This window comes from Phyllobates terribilis, unplaced genomic scaffold (assembly GCF_046119375.1).
Source record: "Phyllobates terribilis strain yellow unplaced genomic scaffold, ASM4611937v1 Scaffold_4__5_contigs__length_816908805, whole genome shotgun sequence".
Classification (NCBI taxonomy): Eukaryota; Metazoa; Chordata; class Amphibia; order Anura; family Dendrobatidae; genus Phyllobates; species Phyllobates terribilis.
In genome coordinates, this window is record NW_027362764.1 from 172,856,414 (window position 1) to 172,880,059 (window position 23,646).

General features: G+C 44.8%; 1 protein-coding gene across 1 annotated transcript in view; it reads right to left on the reverse strand.

Moving 5' to 3' along the window:
* The window catches only part of RFTN1 (raftlin, lipid raft linker 1), a 448,879-nt gene that overhangs the window by 129,113 nt on the left and 296,120 nt on the right, over positions 1–23,646 (reverse strand). The window contains exon 5 of the mRNA XM_073677942.1: positions 15,349–15,754. Within this exon, the coding sequence (XP_073534043.1) occupies positions 15,349–15,754 (406 nt within the window). The remainder of the gene's footprint in view (positions 1–15,348; positions 15,755–23,646) is intronic.

Here is a 23,646-nt window from a genome sequence, read left to right on the forward strand (position 1 = left end):
TTTCAATTGTTTAGGCATATCAGGGGCTCTCCAAACGCGACATGACACCCACATACCTTTCCATCAAAGTCTGCGTTCCAAAATGTCACTCCTTCCTTTCTGAGCACTGCCGTGCGACCAAACAGTAGTTTTACCCCTACATATGGGGTATCGGTGTACTCCGGAGAAATTGAACAACACATTTCTGGGTCCAATTTCTCCTGTTACCCTTGTGAAAATAAAAAAATTGGGGCTACAAGTACATTTCTGTGGGAAAAATGTGATTTTCTTATTTTCACGGCTCTACATAATAAACTTCTGTGAAGCACCTGGGGGTTCAATGTGCTCACCACACATCTAGATACATTCCTTGAGAGGTCTAGTTTCCAAAATTGGGTCACTTGTGGGCAGTTTCCCCTGTTTAGGCACATCAGGGCCTCTCCAAACAAGATATGGCGTCAGCTCGATTTCAGTCATTTTTCCTTTCAAAAAGTCAAACGGTGCTCCTTCCCTTATGAGCCCTGCTGTGCGACCAAACAGTGGTTTTCCCCCACATCTGGGGTATTGGAATGCTAAACATTTTTTCCTGTTACCCTTGTGAAAATAAAAAAATATGGGTCTGAAGTAACATTTTTGTGAAAAAAGTTAAATGTTCATTTTTTCATTCCACGTTGCTTCAGTTCCTGTAAAGCATGTGAAGAGTTAATAAACTTCTTGTATGTGGTTTTGAGGGGTGCAGTTTTTAGAATGGTGACACTTTGGGGTATTTTCCATCATATAGACCCCTCAAAATCACTTCAAATGTGATGTGGTCCTTAAAAAAATGGTTTTGTACATTTTGTTGGAAAAATGAGAAATTGCTGGTCAACTTTTAACCTTTATAACTTCCCAACAAAAGAAAATATGTTTCAAAAATTGTGCTGATGTAAAGTAGACATGTGGGAAATATTATTTATTGACTATTTTGTGTGATATATCTCTCTGATTTAAGGGTATATGAATTCAAAGTTTGAAAATTGCTACATTTTCAAAAGTTTCACCAAATTTCCATTTTTTTTCCTCACAAATATCAAAGAAATTTTACCACTATCATGAAGTACAATATGTCATGAAAAAACAGTTTCAGAATCAGTGGGACAATGGTCAGAATTGTAGAATTTGGCTTGGTCATTAAGGTCAAAATTGGCTCCTTCACTAAGGGGTAAAATGACCGCCAATTGGTGCATTTTTACGAATCTGCGATTGTTTAGCCACATGATGTTTTATTTTTTCCTGGACAGCTTATCAAAAAAATCATGTACAGACAAAATTTTTTATGGCCACATTGTAAAATCATTATGATTATAAGTGATACGTGTTTACAGCCCATAATACTGATATGAAAACATCAGCTGCATTCTCTGTGACCTGTACAATTATGATAATTACAATAAAAATAATCTGTATAAGTTTCATCAGCTTCAAAAAAAATTTACGGACAGGGCAAAAAATGCTCTATTTTTATGAGCTGTCCTGGAATTTATGGACGGTTTGCAACCCAGGTCTAAACGGACCATAACTCCAGTCCTCCCTTCATTAAGACTAGCATACAAAATGCTGGTATTAATGAATTGGCACCTATGTATTTAGTGATGTACTTTGTTCTGTTGTAATGAGTTCCCAATAGCTACTGTCTTCATTACTAAGCTATGTTCTATCGTGAGGATCACAATGATCTGTCTTCAGAATTATTCAGCCATATTATATTTATATGCTGGGCTCTGTTTTACTTGTCTTTATACTTGGGATGTGCATGACGTCATCTATGCTACTGTGGTAATGTTACAATAGCACTTGCCTTTAGTTCTAGATTGTACTCTATTGTCAGAAAATCACAGTACACTGTGCCTAGATTTATAGGCTGTTTTCTATTGTGATGTCACAGTGGCATGTATTATATTTATGAAGATGAGTTTTGAGTTAATAATTTCACAATAGATTGTATCTTTATTTATAGGTTGTGCTCAATTGTCACTAAGTTACAATGGTGCTTGTCTTAATTCCAAGACAGTGTGTTTTACTATCATTAGGTCACAATGCTGTTTCAATTTTTTTTCTAGATAGCGATCAATTGTGATGATGTTATAATAGCAAGCATCTGTACTTACAAACTATATTCTATTTTAAGAGTTTTACTAGTTCTGTGAAAACACTGTGGCAGCAAAGAATATTAAGATAATTAAGCTCCCCATACACATTAGACTAATATTGGCCACACCTGCCTATACTGACAAGTTCAGAATACACTATATTGTCTGTGTTGTCTATGGGGCATTGGTCATCTGATTGTTGGGTAAGATATCGATCAGGGATGTCTAATTCCCGGAGATAAGCTGCGGACAAAGATGTCTGTTGGCGGCCTTCTCATAAAAAACACAGGATCGCTCGGCTGTATGGATCGCTCGGCTGTATGAGCGCTTCTGTTTAGGAGATAGCTGTCAATCAAATGAACAATGCTTCGGCCGGCATTCATCCTATCTGTATCTGGGCCTTTAGGCTCCAGAGCCAACAAAAAGGTGAACCCCGCTCTGGATATTAAAGAAGCACTCCTCCCCCTTAATATATTGCAGTCATCATATTATATAGCACTGTGTACTTAAAATTGCTCATTTTGCCTTTCTACCCAGTTAATTCTTCCCTTTTCCATTAGATCTATGACATCACATGATTAAAAACTGACTAGCAGAATCCTTCTAAGCTCTATGTAGAAACAGGAGGTCAATTTTCCCTGGACGAGTCATAAGTCACTGCAAAAGTCTCTGGTGGTGGTGGGGGGGAGTAGCTGGGTCAGGAGTTGAAGAGAGGGGTGATAAATGCAGGGACAAGAGACTTTCTGTTTCTACATAGAGCAGAGAAAAGAGAAGAATTAGCAGGGTAGAAAGGCAAAATGAGCAATTGTAAGTGCACAGTTCTATATAATGTGATGATTGCAATATAGTAAGAGGGTAAAAATTGTGATGGGAGGAGTGCTTCTTTAAATGTGTCTGCAAAGTTTTTAATGAAGAATAATTCTGTGTGTAAACTGTAAAATGGTGTTCAATCAAAACTGAATATATGCTTTAATCGTATTCATTGTTTTATTTTATTTTACTGTTTGAGACTTCATCTGATTTTGTGTGCATCTGTTTAGGGACTTGGCCATATGCAAGCGATCACCCATTATATAGTCCATCAAAACCAGTGCTGTCCATCGCACGTATTGGAATGGCTAGTCGGTCAGCAGCTTTTAGCATCGCAGACTTGGTCACCCTCTGATCGGCCTCCTATAGATGCCCTTGTTTGAAGTACATTGATATTGGGAACAAACAAGTGCAATATTATAATAATATAATACCATACCATAAACAGGATATGGTGATGAAAAAAAGGGAAAATCCAGCGGAAAATGTAATAAAAAGTCTTCTTTTATTTGAACCAATTAAAAATATGTCACGTCACCCATCCAGCAGACACACTGGGCGACCAATGCGTTTCAGCTTGCACAGCCTTAATCATGGTCATCCATAAATAGGATATAATCAGCAGTGGGGACCGCAGGGATCTGTGCTAGGACCGATTCTTTTTAACTTCTTTATTAATGACCTTGGGGATGGGATTGAGAGTAAAGTGTCAGTCTTTGCTGACACCAAACTATGTGGGATATTAACATTTGATCTTGACATTAAAATATTGCAAAACAATCTGGATAAGATGACTGAATGGGCAAACACTTGGCAGATGAGGTTTAATGTAAATAAATGTAGAGTAATGCACCTAGGACGGAGTAATCCTATTGCTGCATATACATTAAATGGGAGTATACTCGGGAATACAGAACAGGAGAAGGACTTGGGTATTCTGGTTACAAGTAAGCTGAGCAGCAGTACTCAATGTCAAGCAGCAGCCGCAAAAGCAAACAAGATTTTAGGGTGTATAAAAAGAGAGATAAAATCCCGAGATCCCAATGTACTGTTAGCCCTTTATAAATCACTGGTGAGGCCACATCTAGAATATGGGATCCAGTTTTGGGTTCCACATTTTAAAAAGGATACTCAGAAGTTAGAATTAGTTCAAAGGCGGCAACTGGATTATTACATGGGATGGAAGGCCTCTCATATGATCAGAGGTTGAAAAAGTTGAGTATGTTTATCTTAGAAAAACGACGCCTCAGAGGAGATCTCATTTCCATGTATAAATATATGTGTGGTCAGTGCAAAGGACTAGCACATGACTTATTCCTTCCAAAGACCATACTAAGGACCAGGGGGCACTCATTACGGGTGGAAGAAAGGTGATTCCGGCAGATAAACAGGAAAGGGTTCTTTACAGTCAGAGCAGTCAGGCTGTGGAATGCCGACCACAAGAGGTAGTAATGGCCGACACTATAACAGCTTTCAAAAAAGGGCTGGGCGATTTCCTCAATACACATAATATTGTGGGTTATAGTTAAATTAGTGACAAAATGTACAATTGGGGGCGGAAGGTTGAACTTGATGGACCTGCGTCTTTATTCAACCTATGTAACTATTATCACTTATATTCATTTAACCCCTGCATCCCCGAGCCATTTTCCGTTTTTGCGCTTTTGTTTTTTGCTCCGTTTCTTCTCAGAGCCATTACTTTTTATTTTTCGGGCCGATATGGCCATGTGAGGGCTTATTTTTTTCAGGACAAGTTGTATTTTTGAACGACACCATAGGTTTTACCATATCGTGTACTGGAAAACAAAATTCCAAGTAAGGTGAAATTGTAAAAAAAAGTGCAATTCCACAGTTGTTTTTTTTTTTTTTTTTTACCACGTTCACTATATGCTAAAATTGACTTGCCATTATTATTCTCCAGGTCATTTCGAGTTCATAGATAACAAACATGTATAGGTTCTTTTTGTTTAAGTGGTGAAAAAAAAAATCAAAGTTTGTTAAGGAAAAAAAAAAAGTCGCCATTTTCCAAGACCCGTAGCGTCTCCATTTTTCGGGGATCTGGGGTCGGGCGATGGCTTATTTTTTGCGCGCCAAGCTGATGTTTTTATTGACACCATTTTGGGGTAGATACAATGTTTTCATCGCCCGTTATTGCATTTTATTGCAATGTTGTGGCAACCAAAATAACTAAATTCTGGCGTTTTGATTCTTTTTCTCATAACGCCGTTTACCAATCGGATTAATATTTTTTATATATTGATAGATCGGGCGATTCAGAATCCGGCGATACCAAATATATGTATATTTGATGATTTTTTTTTATTGTTTTATTTTAAATGGAGCGAAAGAGGGGTGATTTATATTTTTAAAAAACATTTTTTTTTTTACTTTTTACCTGCTTCAGTAGTCTCCATGGATGACTAGAAGCTTCGATCATCAGCTCGCCTGTGTGTAGCGGAAATCCTCACTTACTATGGGCAGCGCTCATAGCATCCTGACAATGACAAACACAGGGGTCTCCTGACACGGGCGCCGATGGGCGGGACTAGTGACGTCCTTCCGCTGCGGCCATGATAAATGCCGCTGTCAGAGATTGACAGTGGCATTAAACATGCTAACAGATGCGGGTGGATCGCGATTACACCCACGGCTGTTAGGGGCACATGATAGTTGATCAGATCAGCTGTCATGTCCCCAGAAAGGTGCGGGCTCAATACCAAAGCCCGCGACAAAGGGAGAGACAAACCATGCGCCGTACATGTATGGCACATGTCGTGAAAGGGTTAATGTGATGAACCTGTAGCCGCCATCTTGGTAATGATAAATCATATCCAGGGATGGCCACACTTCAGCAGCCCCCACCCTTGGGACCTTCTGTTAAAACGTCAACTAGATAGTTTCCCCCCATCCAGGCTCCTGTAAGATAAGAAGCCTACTTAACACTTGAATGCTAGGAGCTTCAAAGACTTCGAGAGGAAACACAGCCAGCAGGGGGGGGTGCTTCGTCTATCTGTACCTGACCATTTGTCCCACAGGACTAGTTTCTTTGTCTGTCACAAGCATGGAGGCATAAGATATAGAAACATGAAAAGTACACGCATGTTGCGTGGGATGGGCCAATAAAAAAATATCACGGTGTCCCGGAGCCATTGCGCACACAAGCCTCCGCGGTAGACGTTTGTACGTGCTCTGGAAGCCAAGATATAGCGCTGAGCCATTCCTGAGGACCGTATGGTATCATAATTGATATCAAAAGGTCGGTTACGGCGGCCCGAATCCGTGGGAACCCCTGTGGGTATCCTGAGACCATCCCAGAAGAAGTTATTGGGTTCCTTAGAATTTGGGCTTCTGATCGAAGTTAGACCTGAGGGTGGAGACTGAGCCAGCTGACCTCACCAGCAGTGGGCGGGACGGGGCAGGTAAGATAGCAGGACAGACAAGAGACAAGTCAGTTTTTGACCCAAGAGTGGTGTGCTGAACATCTGAGCACCAGCTGAGGCCACCAAGGGGAGGAGCAGTTTGACCATGCGGTGGTAGGCCTCAGCCTGTAACAAAGAACCGTGCCTGCGACCGCAGAATCCTCTCCCTGCGTCACAAGAAAATCAAGAAACCGGTAACTGATATGCTGTGGTGATTCTGTGTGTTGTATTCCATTGTTGTATAGTTTAGCCTGACCTTATACCTGTGTATATTTAGTTGTATATCGTGTATCTAGTGTATTATTATAATCAATTACCTCAAGTAATTGTGGGCCTGCCTTTTATTCTGCATAACGAACGCACGTCCGTGTGAGCTCGGCTCAAGCCAAAACGCTACCCAGGGTTGGTTCCTGACCCGATATAGGCCCATTCACGGACTGGGCGTATATCTAAAATAGGGACTGGTGGCAGCATACCAACTGGGGATTGGGGAAGGCTGGTAGTGACGGTCGGAGGTTCAGATATATATATTCCTGGCGCGGCCAAGGAAGATATATATACCGCCCTCACTACAGAGGGCCCCGATACCCAGTAGGTTACAGGACAGTCTCCCTGGCGACCGCTTATCCTAGGTGCAGTTCCTTGACTGACCTGAGGCTAAGAGGGCGCTAGCGAGTTGTGCTGTGTAGTGACGTTACGGTTTAGTGACGTTGAAGGGATAACACACTACCGTGTTCCCTGCGCTGGTTGCAGCTTCCTGGCACTACTTTCTCTAGGTGCAGTACCTTGACTGACCTGAGAGGTAAGGGGGCGCCAGAGAGCTGCACCCACCGGCCGGCTTTCATCACATTGGTGGCAGAGCGGTGGGATTGCAGAATAATAGTGTTGTGGGACCCCTACTCCCAGGCACTAAAGACTGCCAGTGGTAACTTCCACTGCTGGAGTCTTAAGGTCAGCCCAACGTTAGACGGTCAGGCTAAAAGTATAACAAGGTGTGTGCAAACTCAGGGTTGCAGCGGTGTCGGTTACCAAGATGGCAGACGGCACCAGGAGCAAGACCCTGCAGGAGGCTAATGCTACGGTCCGTGTGGCAGGAGGGGAGGACATTGTTACTCATGGCGAGGAGGAGTCCAGCCCGGGCACCTCAGGGAGCCAGTCCCCAGTATACGGTCCCGCAGTGGGCTGCCCACCACCTACCCAGCCCAGCCTGTCCAGATCACAAGCCCTTTTACAAGCGGCTATGGCAAGTCTCCAGTCTCATGGCGATGCCGTCTACAAAACCCTCCTGGCAGCATCAGAGAAGGCAGCGGAGGAGGAGCGCGAAGCTGCGGAGCGCCGGGAGGCTGCGGAGCGTGCAGAGCGAGCTGCGGAGCGCCAGCACCAACTGGACCTGGCCCAGCGGGGGCTTCCGCTAGAGCAACCAACCCATCAGGAGACCAAGTCGTCCAAAGTCCGAGCTGAGGACTTCCCTCTACTGGAGAAGGATGGGGACCTGGACTCCTTTCTGGTGGCATTTGAACGGACCTGTCTTCAGCACCATCTGGCCCGGGATCAGTGGGCCAGATACCTGACCCCCCGTTTGAGGGGTAAGTCCCTGGATGCCTTGGGGGACTTACCTGCCGGGGAGGTACAGAACTACGACTGCATCAAGCGGGCCCTGATCCGGCAGTACAACCTCACTCCCGAGTCGTACCGCCAGAAGTTCCGGAGCCTGCTGCGTGGCCCCAAGGACACCTGGACCGATCATATGCGGGCGCTGTTGAGAGCCGCAGAGCACTGGACCTCGGGTCTAGCGCTTACTACCCGCCAGGAGGTCCAGGAACTGTTCGTCACGGAGCAGTTTTTGTGGAACTGCCCAGAGGACCTCCGACAGTTCCTCCGTGACCGAAAACCAACAGGGGCTTCTGCTACAGCCGCCCTGGCAGACGAGTATGCCAATAACAGGGCGCCTGAGCTGAAGAAGTCTGCCAGCAGCACCTGGAGAGGGGGTAAGCCCAGTCATGCCCCTGTTTCCCCGGCCCCTAGAACACAAGGGGTGTATCCCCCTGTTGCCCTCTCCAGGCAAGGACCAGACGTAAGACGTTGTCATCTATGCAACAAACCAGGACACTTTAGGGCTGAGTGTCCCCAGCGCCAAAAGACCCCATCCCAGTCCCAGAGAGCGCCCAATGTTTTGTGTGTGGGAGGGGGTGGTGGTAGGTCCCTGGACAACATCCAACCCGTCACCATAGGCCGTTCTGCGGTCATGGGACTGCGGGACACGGGCGCTGAACGAACACTGGTACGGCCTGAGGTGGTGTCCCCCCAGGACTTGGTACCAGGAAAGACTCTTTCCGTCTCCGGGGTTGGAGGCGTGGAGCCGGCACTTCCCGTTGCCATGGTGTATTTGGACTGGGGTGCCGGAAGGGGGATGCGGGAGGTGGGAGTAACGCCAAATATTCCCGCAAATGTTTTATTAGGGACCGACTTGGGGCGTCTAGTATCGCAGTATGTACCCTCTGAACCCCCAAGTTCGGCCCCCCAAGAGTGTATTGATTTGTCTGCTGCTAATGCCAACCATGTTGTATGTAGTGTGTGTCCTGCTGAGGAGGAGGGAGTGAAACCTGAGGGTAACACCTGCACAGACACAACACAAACAGGGTTAGTGAAAGCAGGTGGGGAGTGTGGGGATGCCCGAAGAGGTGCTCAGCCGGCGTGCCGTGACCTCTTGTCCTCCGGTGAGGGAGGGGGCGGGCAGGATTCTGTAGAGGGAAGCTCAGGGATGGAGAGGGGGGCAGCTACCGGCAGTGTAGGGCTCCCAGGGGTATCCAGGCTGCTGAGTATAGGCCCACTGCAGGGGGAGGAACAGGCCATGGGAGGTGGGGGTGTCCCAAGAGAGGAGCCGCCAGGTAAGACCCCAGGGCAGGAGTTCCCCACATCCGAGATGTCCAAAGGCCTAGGAAGCCTGCCTGATCGGGCGGCTTGGTCAGAAACAGAGGGGAAGCAGGCACTACCCACGGTCACAGCGGTCATAGCCGCTGTCACCAGGAGTGGGAGCGCCGGAGCCCAAGGAGCCTTGCAGAGGTCCGACGGCTTCCCCACTTCTGACCAAGTGTCTGCCGGGTCAGACAGCGGCCAGGTGACATGCCCGGAGGGGCTGACAGAGGATGTGGCAGTTTCGTCGATTCTGGCCACATCAAGTCAGGAATTTCAGGCTGCGTTGGAAGCAGACGACAGCCTGAAAGCTCTCAAGGAACAGGCGGCACACCCTCCCATGGAGTCAGACTGCGAGCGGGTGGTCTGGGACCAGGGACGGCTGTACCGGGTAACGGTCCAGCAGGGTTCACCGGAGGCGTGGCCCAGGGACCGACAGTTAGTGGTACCCTATCCGTTCAGGGCGGAATTGTTGCGGATCGCACACGAGATTCCGATGGCCGGACACCTAGGGATCGCTAAAACCAAGGCCAGGATAGCTCAGCATTTCTACTGGCCTGGGATGGGAGCCGCGGTGGGTGCCTACTGCCGTTCGTGTGACACCTGTCAGAGGGTGGGGAAGGCGGGGCCGCGCCCCAAAGCCCCACTGGTAACTCTGCCAATCATCGAAGAGCCTTTCTCGAGGGTTGCTGTGGATCTTATTGGACCTCTGTCCACTCCCAGCCACTCCGGGAAATGCTTCATACTCACGGTAGTGGACTATGCCACCCGGTACCCGGAAGCGGTAGCTTTGTCGTCCATTCGGGCCGACAAGGTGGCTACCGCCTTACTGGAGATCTTCTCCAGAGTGGGTTTCCCCCAGGAAATGCTCACCGACCGAGGGACCCAGTTCATGTCGCGGCTGATGGAGTCCCTCTGTAAGCAAATGCAGGTGCAACATCTGGTGGCCAGCCCGTATCACCCACAGACTAATGGCCTGTGTGAGCGGTTCAATGGCACCTTAAAGCAGATGCTTAAGATGTTGGTCGACTCCCACGGGAGAGACTGGGAGCGTTACCTCCCACACCTCCTATTTGCTTACCGGGAGGTTCCGCAGGCCTCAACGGGGTTCTCCCCCTTTGAGCTCCTGTACGGGCGACGGGTACGGGGCCCCCTGGCTCTGGTGAAGGAAGCATGGGAAGGGGATTTGGCCACCCCCGAGGTGTCGGTCATCGAGTATGTCGTGCGCCACCGGGACAGGATGATGGCCTTGGCAAAGCTGGTGCAGGACAATATGGCCCAGGCCCAGGCCGACCAGAAGCGGTGGTACGACCAGAATGCTTGTGAGAGGACCTACCGGGTGGGTCAAAAGGTGTGGGTACTGGTCCCCGTACCACAGAACAAGCTTCAGGCAGCCTGGGAAGGTCCCTACTTCGTGCACCAGAAACTCAATGCCGTCACCTATCTGGTCACCCTGGATCACGCCCGTGGAAGGAGGAAGGCCTTCCACGTGAACATGATGAAGGCTCATCATGAGCGGGAAGCGACTGCCCACCCAGTGTGCAACCTTCCCGAGGAAGGAGAGGTAGAAACCCTCCTGGATCTGCTCACCCAAGCCAAGGCGGGTGGGTCCATCGAGGATGTGGGGGTTGGCCACCAGCTCACGGAGGACCAACGGTCCCAGCTGGGGACCACCCTGCACCCCTTCCGGGGGCTGTTCAGCAGCCTGCCCGGAAGGACTGAGATGGCTGTCCACGACGTGGACACTGGCGATCACCCGCCGATCCGGCGTTCAGCATATCGGGTCTCTTTCGAGGTGCAGGGAAACATGCGCCAAGAGATAGACGAGATGCTGAAGCTGGGGGTGATCCAGGCATCCAGCAGCGCGTGGGCCTCGCCTGTAGTCCTCGTACCAAAGAAGGACCGAACTACACGGTTCTGCGTGGACTACCGGGGGCTCAACGCTGTAACGGCCACCGATGCGTTCCCCATACCACGCATCGATGACCTGCTCGATCGGATGGCCGGGGCTAAGTACCTGACCATCATGGATCTGAGCCGGGGGTACTGGCAGATTCCTCTGACCCCCGCGGCAAGGGAACGCTCTGCCTTTATCACCCCTTTTGGACTGTACGAGTCCACAGTGATGCCATTCGGCATGAAGAATGCCCCTGCCACTTTTCAGCGGATGGTCAATACGCTGCTTGAGGGACTTGAAGGGTACGCGGCTGCGTACTTGGACGATATTGCAGTCTTCAGTCCCACTTGGGAGGATCACCTAGAGCACCTGCGGCAGGTGCTCGGTCGGATCCACCGGGCAGGCTTGACCATCAAGCCGGAAAAGTGCCAGCTGGGCATGAGTGAGGTCCTCTACCTGGGTCACCGGGTAGGCGGGGGGGTTCTGAAGCCAGAACCGGGGAAAGTGGATGCCATCGCATCCTGGCCCACTCCTAGGACCAAAAAGCAGGTGATGTCCTTCTTGGGGACCGCCGGGTACTATAGGAGGTTCGTCCCACACTATAGCACCCTGGCCAAGCCCCTGACGGACCTCACCGAGAAGAAGCTGCCCGTCGCAGTCGACTGGACAGTCGCCTGCGAGACAGCTTTCGGGGCACTCAAGGCCGCCCTAAGTAGCTCCCCTGTACTGCAAGCTGCCGACTTCGACCGGCCGTTTGTGGTACAGACCGACGCCAGTGACTTTGGCCTCGGTGCTGTGCTAAGTCAGGTCAACACGACAGGCCAGGAACATCCTGTCTTGTACCTGAGCAGGAAGCTACTGCCCCGGGAGGTGGCTTACTCCACGGTGGAAAAAGAATGCCTGGCAATTGTATGGGCCCTGCAGCGTCTGCAGCCCTACTTGTACGGGAGCCATTTCACCGTGGAGACGGACCACAACCCCCTCAGCTAGTTACACACGGTCTCTGGGTCGAATGGCAGGTTGCTACGCTGGAGCCTCGCTCTCCAGCAGTACCACTTCTCCATTCGCCACAGAAGAGGCCGTGACCACGGTAACGCTGACGGGTTATCCCGGCAAGAGTAGGGTGCAGAAGGACGCACGGGGGAACACAGGAATGTGCTACCCCCTCGCGCCCTCGTATAGGGGGAGGTGTGATGAACCTGTAGCCGCCATCTTGGTAATGATAAATCATATCCAGGGATGGCCACACTTCAGCAGCCCCCACCCTTGGGACCTTCTGTTAAAACGTCAACTAGATAGTTTCCCCCCATCCAGGCTCCTGTAAGATAAGAAGCCTACTTAACACTTGAATGCTAGGAGCTTCAAAGACTTCGAGAGGAAACACAGCCAGCAGGGGGGGGTGCTTCGTCTATCTGTACCTGACCATTTGTCCCACAGGACTAGTTTCTTTGTCTGTCACAAGCATGGAGGCATAAGATATAGAAACATGAAAAGTACACGCATGTTGCGTGGGATGGGCCAATAAAAAAATATCACGGTGTCCCGGAGCCATTGCGCACACAAGCCTCCGCGGTAGACGTTTGTACGTGCTCTGGAAGCCAAGATATAGCGCTGAGCCATTCCTGAGGACCGTATGGTATCATAATTGATATCAAAAGGTCGGTTACGGCGGCCCGAATCCGTGGGAACCCCTGTGGGTATCCTGAGACCATCCCAGAAGAAGTTATTGGGTTCCTTAGAATTTGGGCTTCTGATCGAAGTTAGACCTGAGGGTGGAGACTGAGCCAGCTGACCTCACCAGCAGTGGGCGGGACGGGGCAGGTAAGATAGCAGGACAGACAAGAGACAAGTCAGTTTTTGACCCAAGAGTGGTGTGCTGAACATCTGAGCACCAGCTGAGGCCACCAAGGGGAGGAGCAGTTTGACCATGCGGTGGTAGGCCTCAGCCTGTAACAAAGAACCGTGCCTGCGACCGCAGAATCCTCTCCCTGCGTCACAAGAAAATCAAGAAACCGGTAACTGATATGCTGTGGTGATTCTGTGTGTTGTATTCCATTGTTGTATAGTTTAGCCTGACCTTATACCTGTGTATATTTAGTTGTATATCGTGTATCTAGTGTATTATTATAATCAATTACCTCAAGTAATTGTGGGCCTGCCTTTTATTCTGCATAACGAACGCACGTCCGTGTGAGCTCGGCTCAAGCCAAAACGCTACCCAGGGTTGGTTCCTGACCCGATATAGGCCCATTCACGGACTGGGCGTATATCTAAAATAGGGACTGGTGGCAGCATACCAACTGGGGATTGGGGAAGGCTGGTAGTGACGGTCGGAGGTTCAGATATATATATTCCTGGCGCGGCCAAGGAAGATATATATACCGCCCTCACTACAGAGGGCCCCGATACCCAGTAGGTTACAGGACAGTCTCCCTGGCGACCGCTTATCCTAGGTGCAGTTCCTTGACTGACCTGAGGCTAAGAGGGCGCTAGCGAGTTGTGCTGTGTAGTGACGTTACGGTTTAGTGACGTTGAAGGGATAACACACTACCGTGTTCCCTGCGCTGGTTGCAGCTTCCTGGCACTACTTTCTCTAGGTGCAGTACCTTGACTGACCTGAGAGGTAAGGGGGCGCCAGAGAGCTGCACCCACCGGCCGGCTTTCATCACAGTTAATATGACAGGTATCTTTTCTTCCTGACTAGCTACAAAATAAAGTAAGAAACTGACAATAATTCGAACTACAAAATCTAACAATTAGGATTTATAGAAACAACCTGAAATTTATACACATGCCACTGGGTTTTCTTCTGCCTTAGGCTACATGATTTAAGTACAGCTTCTTGCACACAGTCTATTTTAATAGAAGCTGACAACAGTGTCTGGAATTTAATAAGCTGCACAGTTGTAAACTGTATCAGGACATATCTATACACTGAACATATACAGTATGTCATAACAATTTATTTTCATGGTGAGGTTGCATTTGATCAGAACTAAATAGTACTTAGAAAGTACAAAATCTGATTTATCCCTTACAAACAGCGTGAACATATGTTGAAAAACTAATTGTGCATAATAAAGTTTAAAGGAGATAAATGATAGAACTGTAATTGATTATATTTACAGGAAGTGACCCTGTATCTTGTAAGTACGGTGGCCGGGCTTCAAAAGAGACCATGATTTCTGCTGTATATAGTGATGCTGTGGCATCGCTGTAAGTAGCACAAGCAATGAGGCACTCACAGCTTCAAGTCTCTTAAGGGGACTAACAACAACAGTGAAAAGTAAAAAAAAAAGTTTTAAAAAAATAATAAAAACCAAAAAAACTCGAAAAGTTCAAATCACCCCATTCTTCACCCATTAAAAAGAAATAAAAAATGACACATATGTGGTATTACCACAGTTAGAAAAGTCAGATCAAAATATAAAAATAAATAACTTGATTGGTAAACACCATGAACGAAAAAATTCAACAATGACAAAATTTTGTTTTTTTTGGTCGCTGCAATTACACAAAAAATGCTGTCACATCTATCCCAAAATGATATCAATATCATTACAAAAACGAAATAATCAAACAGCTCCATCGACTGAAAAATGAAAACATTACGACTCTCGGAAAATAGCGACTCAACCCCCAAAAATGTTTTTTTGCAAACTTCAGATTTTTTTTCACCACTGATAAAAAAAACTGAACATGTTGGCTATCGACGTAATCGTACTGATGAGCAGAATCATATCGCAAGGTCATTATTAACACAAAATGTACACCGTAAAAACAATTCCCAAAAAACGATGTCAGAACTGCGTTTTTTTCATAATTTATCCTCACTTGGAATTTTTTTCCCCTTTCCTGTACACTATGTGGTAAAATGAAAGGTGTCAATCAAGAGTATAAGTCATCCCACAAAAAACAAGCCCTCATATATCTATGTAGACAGAATGCTAAAAGTTATGGATCTGGGAAGAAGTGGAGCAGAAAACAAAGACGCAAAAAAGGGAAATTGGCCGCGTTGTGAAGAGGTTAAGGAAACCATGCTTCATGTTGGCCCATACTACCAATATATCTGCAACTAATGAGGATTTGATTATACCTGGCATGGTACCAAACTGGATGATTATGTTCTTACTTTTCCAAAATTTCTACTTTACCTTTTATTTAGCTTTTCCTCTACGACAAAGCTGCATTTTATACTTACTTCTACTGCTGCAATTATCAGGCATTGTAAACTCTGTCGTAATCTTATCCTGAACGAACACATCCTCATTAGAGACACTGAAGTTGAGTTCTTCTAATTGATCTACATCATCCAGAGGTGAAGACTTTGCTTTTTGCTGCTCGATAACTTCCAGCCCATCCACTGTTTTGGACTGTTCAGCATTTTCTCGAATCTTTGCTGGTGAAGTGCTTCCATTAGTGCATTCTGACTTCTTATCCGCTAAAGTATGATCCTCGGCATCGCGGCTCGCTTTATTGATAGCTGTGAATTCTGGAGAGCTTGTTTGGCTCAGGCTATCAGACAGGCTGTATGGCAGGTCCTTTGGAATATAGTATCCCTGTACTATTCCAGCAAACTTTGATCCTTGACTCGCAGCATCCTCAATCTGAAAATAAATGGCATACATTTACTATAGAGCAGTGAATTCTCGGAAAACTAAGTACTTGAATTGCAGGTTATTTATGAAGAAATTCTTGAACATGGCACAATCAATGTTAAAGCACTGGAGGGTAACAGAGTTTCATAATAATATGCCGCAGAATGAAAAAAAGGAATAATGACCTGAAAACAATCAATAATGGCTTCAATATAAGGGCAATACAGAATAGTCTTTTTATACAAAGACATAAACAAGAAGAAACAATTTAATACATGGCTATGTAATGCTTAAAAAATACCACAGCTAAACTATTCTAAAATGCCGCAAAACTTTTGAAAACGGCTTCAGGAAACAGAACAACTCCACAAAGAAAAATAGTTTACTGAATCGATTCCCACTAGAAAAAGTTTTTGAAGAGGAAGCTCAAAGGATTTGTGATGTTTCGCATTTTTTCAGGGGGACTTGGAGAGTTTCCTCTCAGTTTCTGCTCCAAAAACAACTCAGTGTGCACATACCCTTAGGACATCCCTATGGTGTCATTAAGACTCTGGAAAAGTCGCCAAGGTTTTCCTAGGTGAAGCCACTTCAGGAAAAAGTTTATCTTGAAGCGCCTTTGCTGGAGGTTTTGCTGTCGTTTTGTGCTGGCTGCACCGGAGACATCTTTTTTTTATTATTTAAATTATAACTAGCGAGCGGCTTCCACCCAATGAGCTTGCTACTTCTTATAACTACATCACGGTTTCCAAACCTTAAAGCGTTTAAAATAGTAACAAAAGAGTGAACATGCATACTAATATCGTTTTTACATCGCTCTGCATTATGTTCATTTTTGCAACGGCACTTTTTAAGGTGGATTCCAAGTGGAATCAACCAGAGAAAGCGGTCGTGTGCACATACCCTTGTAATGCTGAATTTAGCAAAAGTAGAAAGGCTAGACAGATAAAACCAATGAGAAGACTCTCCTGACTAAATTATGAAAAATGTGATATACAGTATATTGCTGAAATAGACAAGGCTAAAATGTTGGCATTAATCATTTCTCTTGTAGATCACAATTACACAGTGTCATAAAGTCATAGATTTAACATCCATAGGATCTATAACATCCATATGGACCAGCATGGGTAAACATTACCATCTGACAATAAGCTTTGACTGGAACAAAATCAGCAAAGAATCTAATCCTATGAAATTGGTCATTAAAGCACCACTCCAGAGGTTTTTATATTGCACCACTGGAGTGGTGTTTTAAATGTAATTCCCGTGCCTCCTGTCTGATACTCATCTGTCGTCCTCTTCATTCTTTTCCAGCGTCACTCCGGTCCGTCTCTAGCGAAAAGTGACCTGCCGGCTGCTCCAGTGTCTGCTGGTGCCCGTTGAACGTCACTTTTCAATGCAGTCTATGAAAGCCTCATTCTGACTGTCATAGACTTGTATTGAGAGCTTGTGACGTAGCTTCTGACTTAAGGCCAGTCAGAAGCTACTGTCACAAGATGGCGCCACGGGACTGATGCGGTCAGTAAGAGGTGAAGCTGCCGAAAGGTGAGTATAACAAGGAGGCAGGGCGCCACTTCAGCTCTGAAAAAAAAAACAGCTGGAATGGTGCTTTAAGCTTGTGGCTAAAGGGACCCAACAGCTCACCTAATTATGTAACTAATTTATAGACACCATGCCACCATCCTCTGAAGGTGCAGAATGGTATAGTTCAGATTTTCCACTGTGCTTCCTGTGTGACAGCTACAGCCATTTTGAGCCCAGAGGAGACAGCTCTGGTACTTGGGAAAGACAGAAGAGCTGAGTCAAAAGCACTAGAGGCAATTTTTTTAAACTGGAATGGAAAGTCACTTTAAGGAAGCACTCCCACAAATGTTTTTAAGAAATGTGTGCATATATAATGCAGTGTGAATTTATAAGTATACTCATTCACCGCCACCTTCTCCTGGATCCGGCGTTGTTCTGCTCCTCTTCTCAGTGATGTCACCGCTCTTCAGATTCTCTGGCTCGCTCTATGACTGAGGCACAAGTCTCTCTTACAATGTAAGTCTATGGATCCTGGTTCTGACGCACCATAACCTTACACTGTAAAAGCCATTTCTGGATCACACAGCGCTGCGTGCCTCGGAGAGTCTGCAGGGTGGTGACGTCATTGAGAAGAGGAGAACAACATCGGATGCAGGAGAAGGTGGCGGTAGGTGAGACTATTAACACACTCACGCACAAATACACAGATTTATTAAAAATATATATTTTGGGAGTGCTTCTTTAAGTTGCTAAGACTGCAGAGCATAATGTATATGAGATAAATAGAAACATACATGCAAAAATCAATGTACAATGTACATATCTGATGATCTAAAATTAGTTTTGCGTACACAATACTTGAAAAAGAAAAAAATACAAATCTCATGCACAGAGAATAATATGAACTGTGAGAAATGGATAAAAAGAATTAGAAGCAGATATAGATATTATAGTTACAGGAGCTCAACATCATATTTCACAAAAATAAAAGAAAGCAGCAAACCGAACCTGAAAGACATACTATACCTAGAATACTGCATAGAGTAGCAAATACAAAGTCTCATTATAAGCTGATTACTGTAATAAAATAAGCTACGGATATCTCTTCATACATATATGCGCTACAGGCTCCTGTCCTGCCTCAGGGAACAACATATGTTTCCAAGCATTTTAATTACCTTGGCTTTAAATAGCAAAGTTTACAATAAATAGGTTAAAGTGCCTTAGGTCTATGAATATTTTATTTCAATATCAATTAAATGACTTTGTATGTACGTATATTTTAATAAAGGATTTAAAATTCCATTGTAAAATATTGTTACTTTTAGCAAAAAAAATGTAATGTGATCATTGGGAGACTTAACCTTAAGATGCCCATAGAATAACATACAACAAAGTTGTCAATACACTCTCAGACATGTGGAATTACTTGAAGTCTGATAAACGTAATAGGGAATTTCTTTGGAAGGTAAATTGAAAACAAATGTGTGTGATAGATGCCGTTTTTTAAAATAAAAACGTGTAAGTGCTACATTTAGGACTAAATTATTCTCAGATGCTTGATATTAGATTTGCGGAGATATTCTGCTTAAAGAATATGACTTTTTTTATTACAATAGTGATAGCCAACTGGTAAGGCAAGCCATGAAGAGGCCGTCACATCAGTCCTACTCCAGGGATTATGGTGTGGGGTGGCATAATGTTTGGTAGCCGGACCTTCTAGCCTTCATTCCATGTACACTATCAGCTCAGCATTACACTGATTTGGTTGTGGAACCAGTGGAACCGCCATCTCTCCAAAGTGTCATAGGGCAGTTTTTCAACATGGCAACACCAGACTACATGTAGCTGGTGTTACTGTGAGCAGCCTGCCTGGCCTAAATGTGCTACCATGACCTGCAGCGCCTCCGTGCCTGTCTTCCATCGAGCACATTTGGGACATCATTGGTCAACAATTGTATAGGGAGCTGCCAGCACCGGATCTTGATGATTTTCCCAAGTGCATTCAACGTGGCAAAACATTCCTCAGACAACCATTAATAACCTCAGTCAAGGAGTGTACAGCCAAGGAGTGTAAGTCTGTGTATTTCTGCATGTGGTGATCATACTCGATACTGAATAAAATGAGATGTTTTGAAACTTGTATTTATATATTTTTATCATTTGCACATCATTAACATATCTGTCCATCCTCTGATTTCCATAGTTACACAACTTTTCCTTTTTGGTGTTGCAATTTCAATTTGAGTTGTGTCACCAAACACTAGGAGATAGAAATGCTGAAAGTATCTAACTGCTTTTATTTAATATTTATTTTAAATAACAAATCCCATGCGGGAGACCAATGTAATGTCCCTATCCAAAGGTCAAAATACACACCTCCTTTGTTTTAAGAGGTTGTCCACTACTTTTACATTGATGACCTATCCCCAGGATAGGTCATCAATGTCTGATCGGCCGGGGTCTGATATCCGGCACCCCCACCAATCAGTTATTATCGATGGCTGGAAGTATTCACTTGCCAAGCTGCTCCATCTTCTGGTAATGGCCAAAGCTGGGTACTGCACATCCGCCTCCTATTCAAATCAATAGGTGGCGGATGTGCAGTACTCTGCAGCGGCCACTCTCTGAAGACGGCCAGCTCCACAAGCGAGTACTTCCGGATGGCGGACACCACCAACACCGATAACAGCTGATCGGCGGCCTCGACCAGAGACGCAGCCAGCCAGTAGTCATGTCAGACTAGGGGTCACAGCCTCGCTCTATAAAGTGTATGAAGAGCGAGGCCACGCACGCTGGCAGGGGTATGTATAACACATACATACCCTCCATCACTGGGTCTGAAACTGGCAATCCCCGCAGTCCACAGTGCCTGCGCTGGGGGAATTCATAAGTATGCAGTCACACAGACTGGCTGCAGACTTATCACTTTGACCGGACAACCCCTTTAAAACCCATGCGCTATAAAACTTCTGATCACTGAAATGAAGTTCGCCAGATTGCTGGATTCGGCTACTTTCAATGCCATTGTGCTCCTTTGATGCTAGTTGCAGAGACAAAGGAGCCTGTGCTTGTAGCATCAAGAGTTCAAAGTTCTGGCCAATGGCTCAACCATGCTAGTCCAAACTGTCAACCAATAAGGAGCACACTGCCCCCTGAAGAAAGGAGACTAGACAACCCCTTTAAGCCAATGTCAAATACGTTGGAGCTTAAGATATGAGTTGCTAGATTTATTTAGAATTTTATTCTGAAATGTATTCTAAGTTACTTTTTAAATATTCTTTATTTGTAGCAATTTATTTATTTATGTAGCATACATCAAAAATAGAAAAAAATGCTCAGACGTAGGGCAAAGTGTCTATCTATGACATGTTGCTGTGGTCTCTAAAAAAAAACATTTTTTACTTTTATATATTGAATTAAATAATTTATATATGAAATTATCAAAATCACACAAATGTGTACTGAATAAATACAATTATATGCAATAGTGATTTCAAATCTGAGATTATTACAAATCAGTCATTTTCAGCAAATCATTTTTCTAGAAGCGCTCAGTAACTACAGTAAAATCTAATAAGAAAATGCGTACAATGTAATACATTTATTCCATCAGCATAGTTAGGAGCTTCTCGTCCATCTTCATTATCTCAAAGTCAAATGACTCTAATCTTTGCCAAGGCAAACACAGAGCTGATTCAGGAGATAAATTAATCTGAGATGGATAATCACCGCTGGTCATGTGCTTTCTGGTATGGGATCAGCACAGCACCACATCCAGTGTACTCCTTGGTAACATGCCATGGTTATAAGAAACAGACATCTGAAGTCATGATATTAAGTGCAAAATGGCATTATTTATCTAGTTTATACCGTAACCTAACAAAAATACTAAAGGGTGCATTTTATTTCTGTACCATGTTTATTCAAGCTCACTTATCAATACAACAACGCACCAATTCCAGATTTCAGAATATGCATTTTTCCTATTTTACTTTAAATAGCATAATATGTTAAGACACTGGACACTATGGCCCCGACCAGCAATGTTCTTGATGAGGAGAAATGCTGGAGTCATGCCTCTTAATGTCAAGTCTTAAAAGTGGCATGTACCTCTGTGCACCTTGCCACTAATCTTACTCCATTCGTGGACTGGAGTAAGATTTCTGGTGTAAGGAACGTCATGGTTATTTATTAATTAGATGAGCTGAGGCGTCATGTGCCTGTCCCACCCCAGCTCAGTCATTTTAGCAGACCTGGACAAAACTGGTGTGAAAAAGCCAAAAGTAGCACACCTTTTGCAACTTTTCAAAACAATTTACGACCGCATTCTTGTGTAATCACTTTGATTAATCAGGGTCCATATTTCAGTATTATGTAAGATATTTATGCTAATAATTCTAGTAGATTCATTGATATCATCATTCAGCAAACAGAATGAACAACTTATAATATAGAACCGGTGATGTCCCTTGTGACACATGGGTCCCTTTCAAGGTGACCAATAAAAGAGGCTGCAATTAGTCAATCACTATAATTACTTACTATAATTACCCAAATTAACAACTCTAGAGCATTTTTCATTTACTTTTGTATGTTCCACCTATAAATGTATTAAAAGATCAAAAACTAGGTAGAATTAGTTGGAAATGTGTCCCTTGACACACTAGCTGTGTCCAATCAGTGCTCGATTGTATAATGACACACTTCTTTAACATGATACATTTATACATACAATTCGAGCAGTAATAGGAGGGGAACGACACACAGACATAACACACCAAACTATTTGGGGTCAATTTTGTGTTTTAGTTAAATCATGTATTTTCGATTAAGAATAATTTTTGCAATTGAATTTCTTTAAAATTTGGCTTCATTTGATTTTTACACCAGAAATTTTTGTTGCATAATTTGCTGGCTGCAAAACAAGATTAAAGAAGTTGTCCACTACTTGGACAACTCGATGTCATACCCCACGCTTGGCCCTGATAAAATAAAAAAGCTTATACTTGCCTCCCATGCCGGTGCCGTTGCAGAGGTGCCGGCACTCGCGATCTCGGGGCTCCCGTACGGTTATTGTGACACGTGAGTCTGGCGCTCAGTCAGCACTGGCGTCACAGTCCTCGCCTTTGTACGAACTGAACATGAAGAGGAAGTCAGAGATCAGCTGCAGCCATTGCTTCCACTTCGACAGAAGGCGGAGACAGTGACGCCGGCACTGATTGGGCGCCGGGCTCACGTGTCGTAACAACCGCACGGGAGCACCGGGACAGAGAGTGCTGACACCGCTGGAACGGCGCCGGCATGGGGGGGGGGTAAGTATAGGCTTTTTATTTTATCGGGCCAAACATTTAGATCAAGAAGGGGTTGTCCTAGAAATGGACAAACTCTTTAACTAAGAATCCATCAGTGAGCTAGTTTTGACAAGAGTGTTTGTAACTCTTTTGCCTTTTACAGAGCTCTGATTAGTTAATGTATTACCACAGACCACATCAAAGGAGATATTCACTTTCATTTGATCATAAATCAGTTAGAATGGGCTGACTGATGTATTCTTAGTTAACTCATTTAGTAGCCAGCAATAGACAGTGCAGCACAGAAGCAAAGCAAATGGTACACAATTTTTAATGAAACTCAATTGCAAAAAATATTTTCAGCCTAAATCAAGCATTTAAGCAAAATAAATAAATAAATTGCCCCCCAAATTAGAAGTACCTTTTTGGTACACAATTTCTGAAAACAAGCTCAATGTCAGGATCTATGTTCCACCGCTCTCCGCTGGTTCTCCTTTGGCTTCAAAACAACAGCCTAGATCTATGGCATGAACAAAGATAGTTGATTTCTTTCTCATAGATAATGAACAAAGCGGCATAAGTACGCCATTCTCAGGATCAATGGGTCCCATCTTTGTTAGTGCCTTAGACTTGACACATGCAAGACCAGCTGCTCCATTCATCACCTACTGGACACAGTCTCATGGCCAAGGAGAATAAACAGTGAGCATGGGACATAAATCCCATTCTGGTGGTGATCTGATCTAACAATTATCAACTAACCAGTGGATAGGTGATAATTTTTCCTAACTGGAGTGACCCTTTAGCACTACTGCATGGTTATGTTCTGTTATGTTCTTTAAATGACCTTATCATTTCAATAAATGTTGCATAAATCAATAGAACAAGTGAATATAACAAAACTTTGTAATCTATGAAATCAGAAAACTGTGCTTCCTTCTCTCCTTATGAACCACCTCTTCTCCTATCCCATGCCTCCTGAACTTCTCATTAACTATGGAAAAAAATGTCAAATTAGTCTTGGTCAAAGCAAGACAGACTGCCAGGACAGTGAGACTACTATACTCAATGGAGACGGATGGG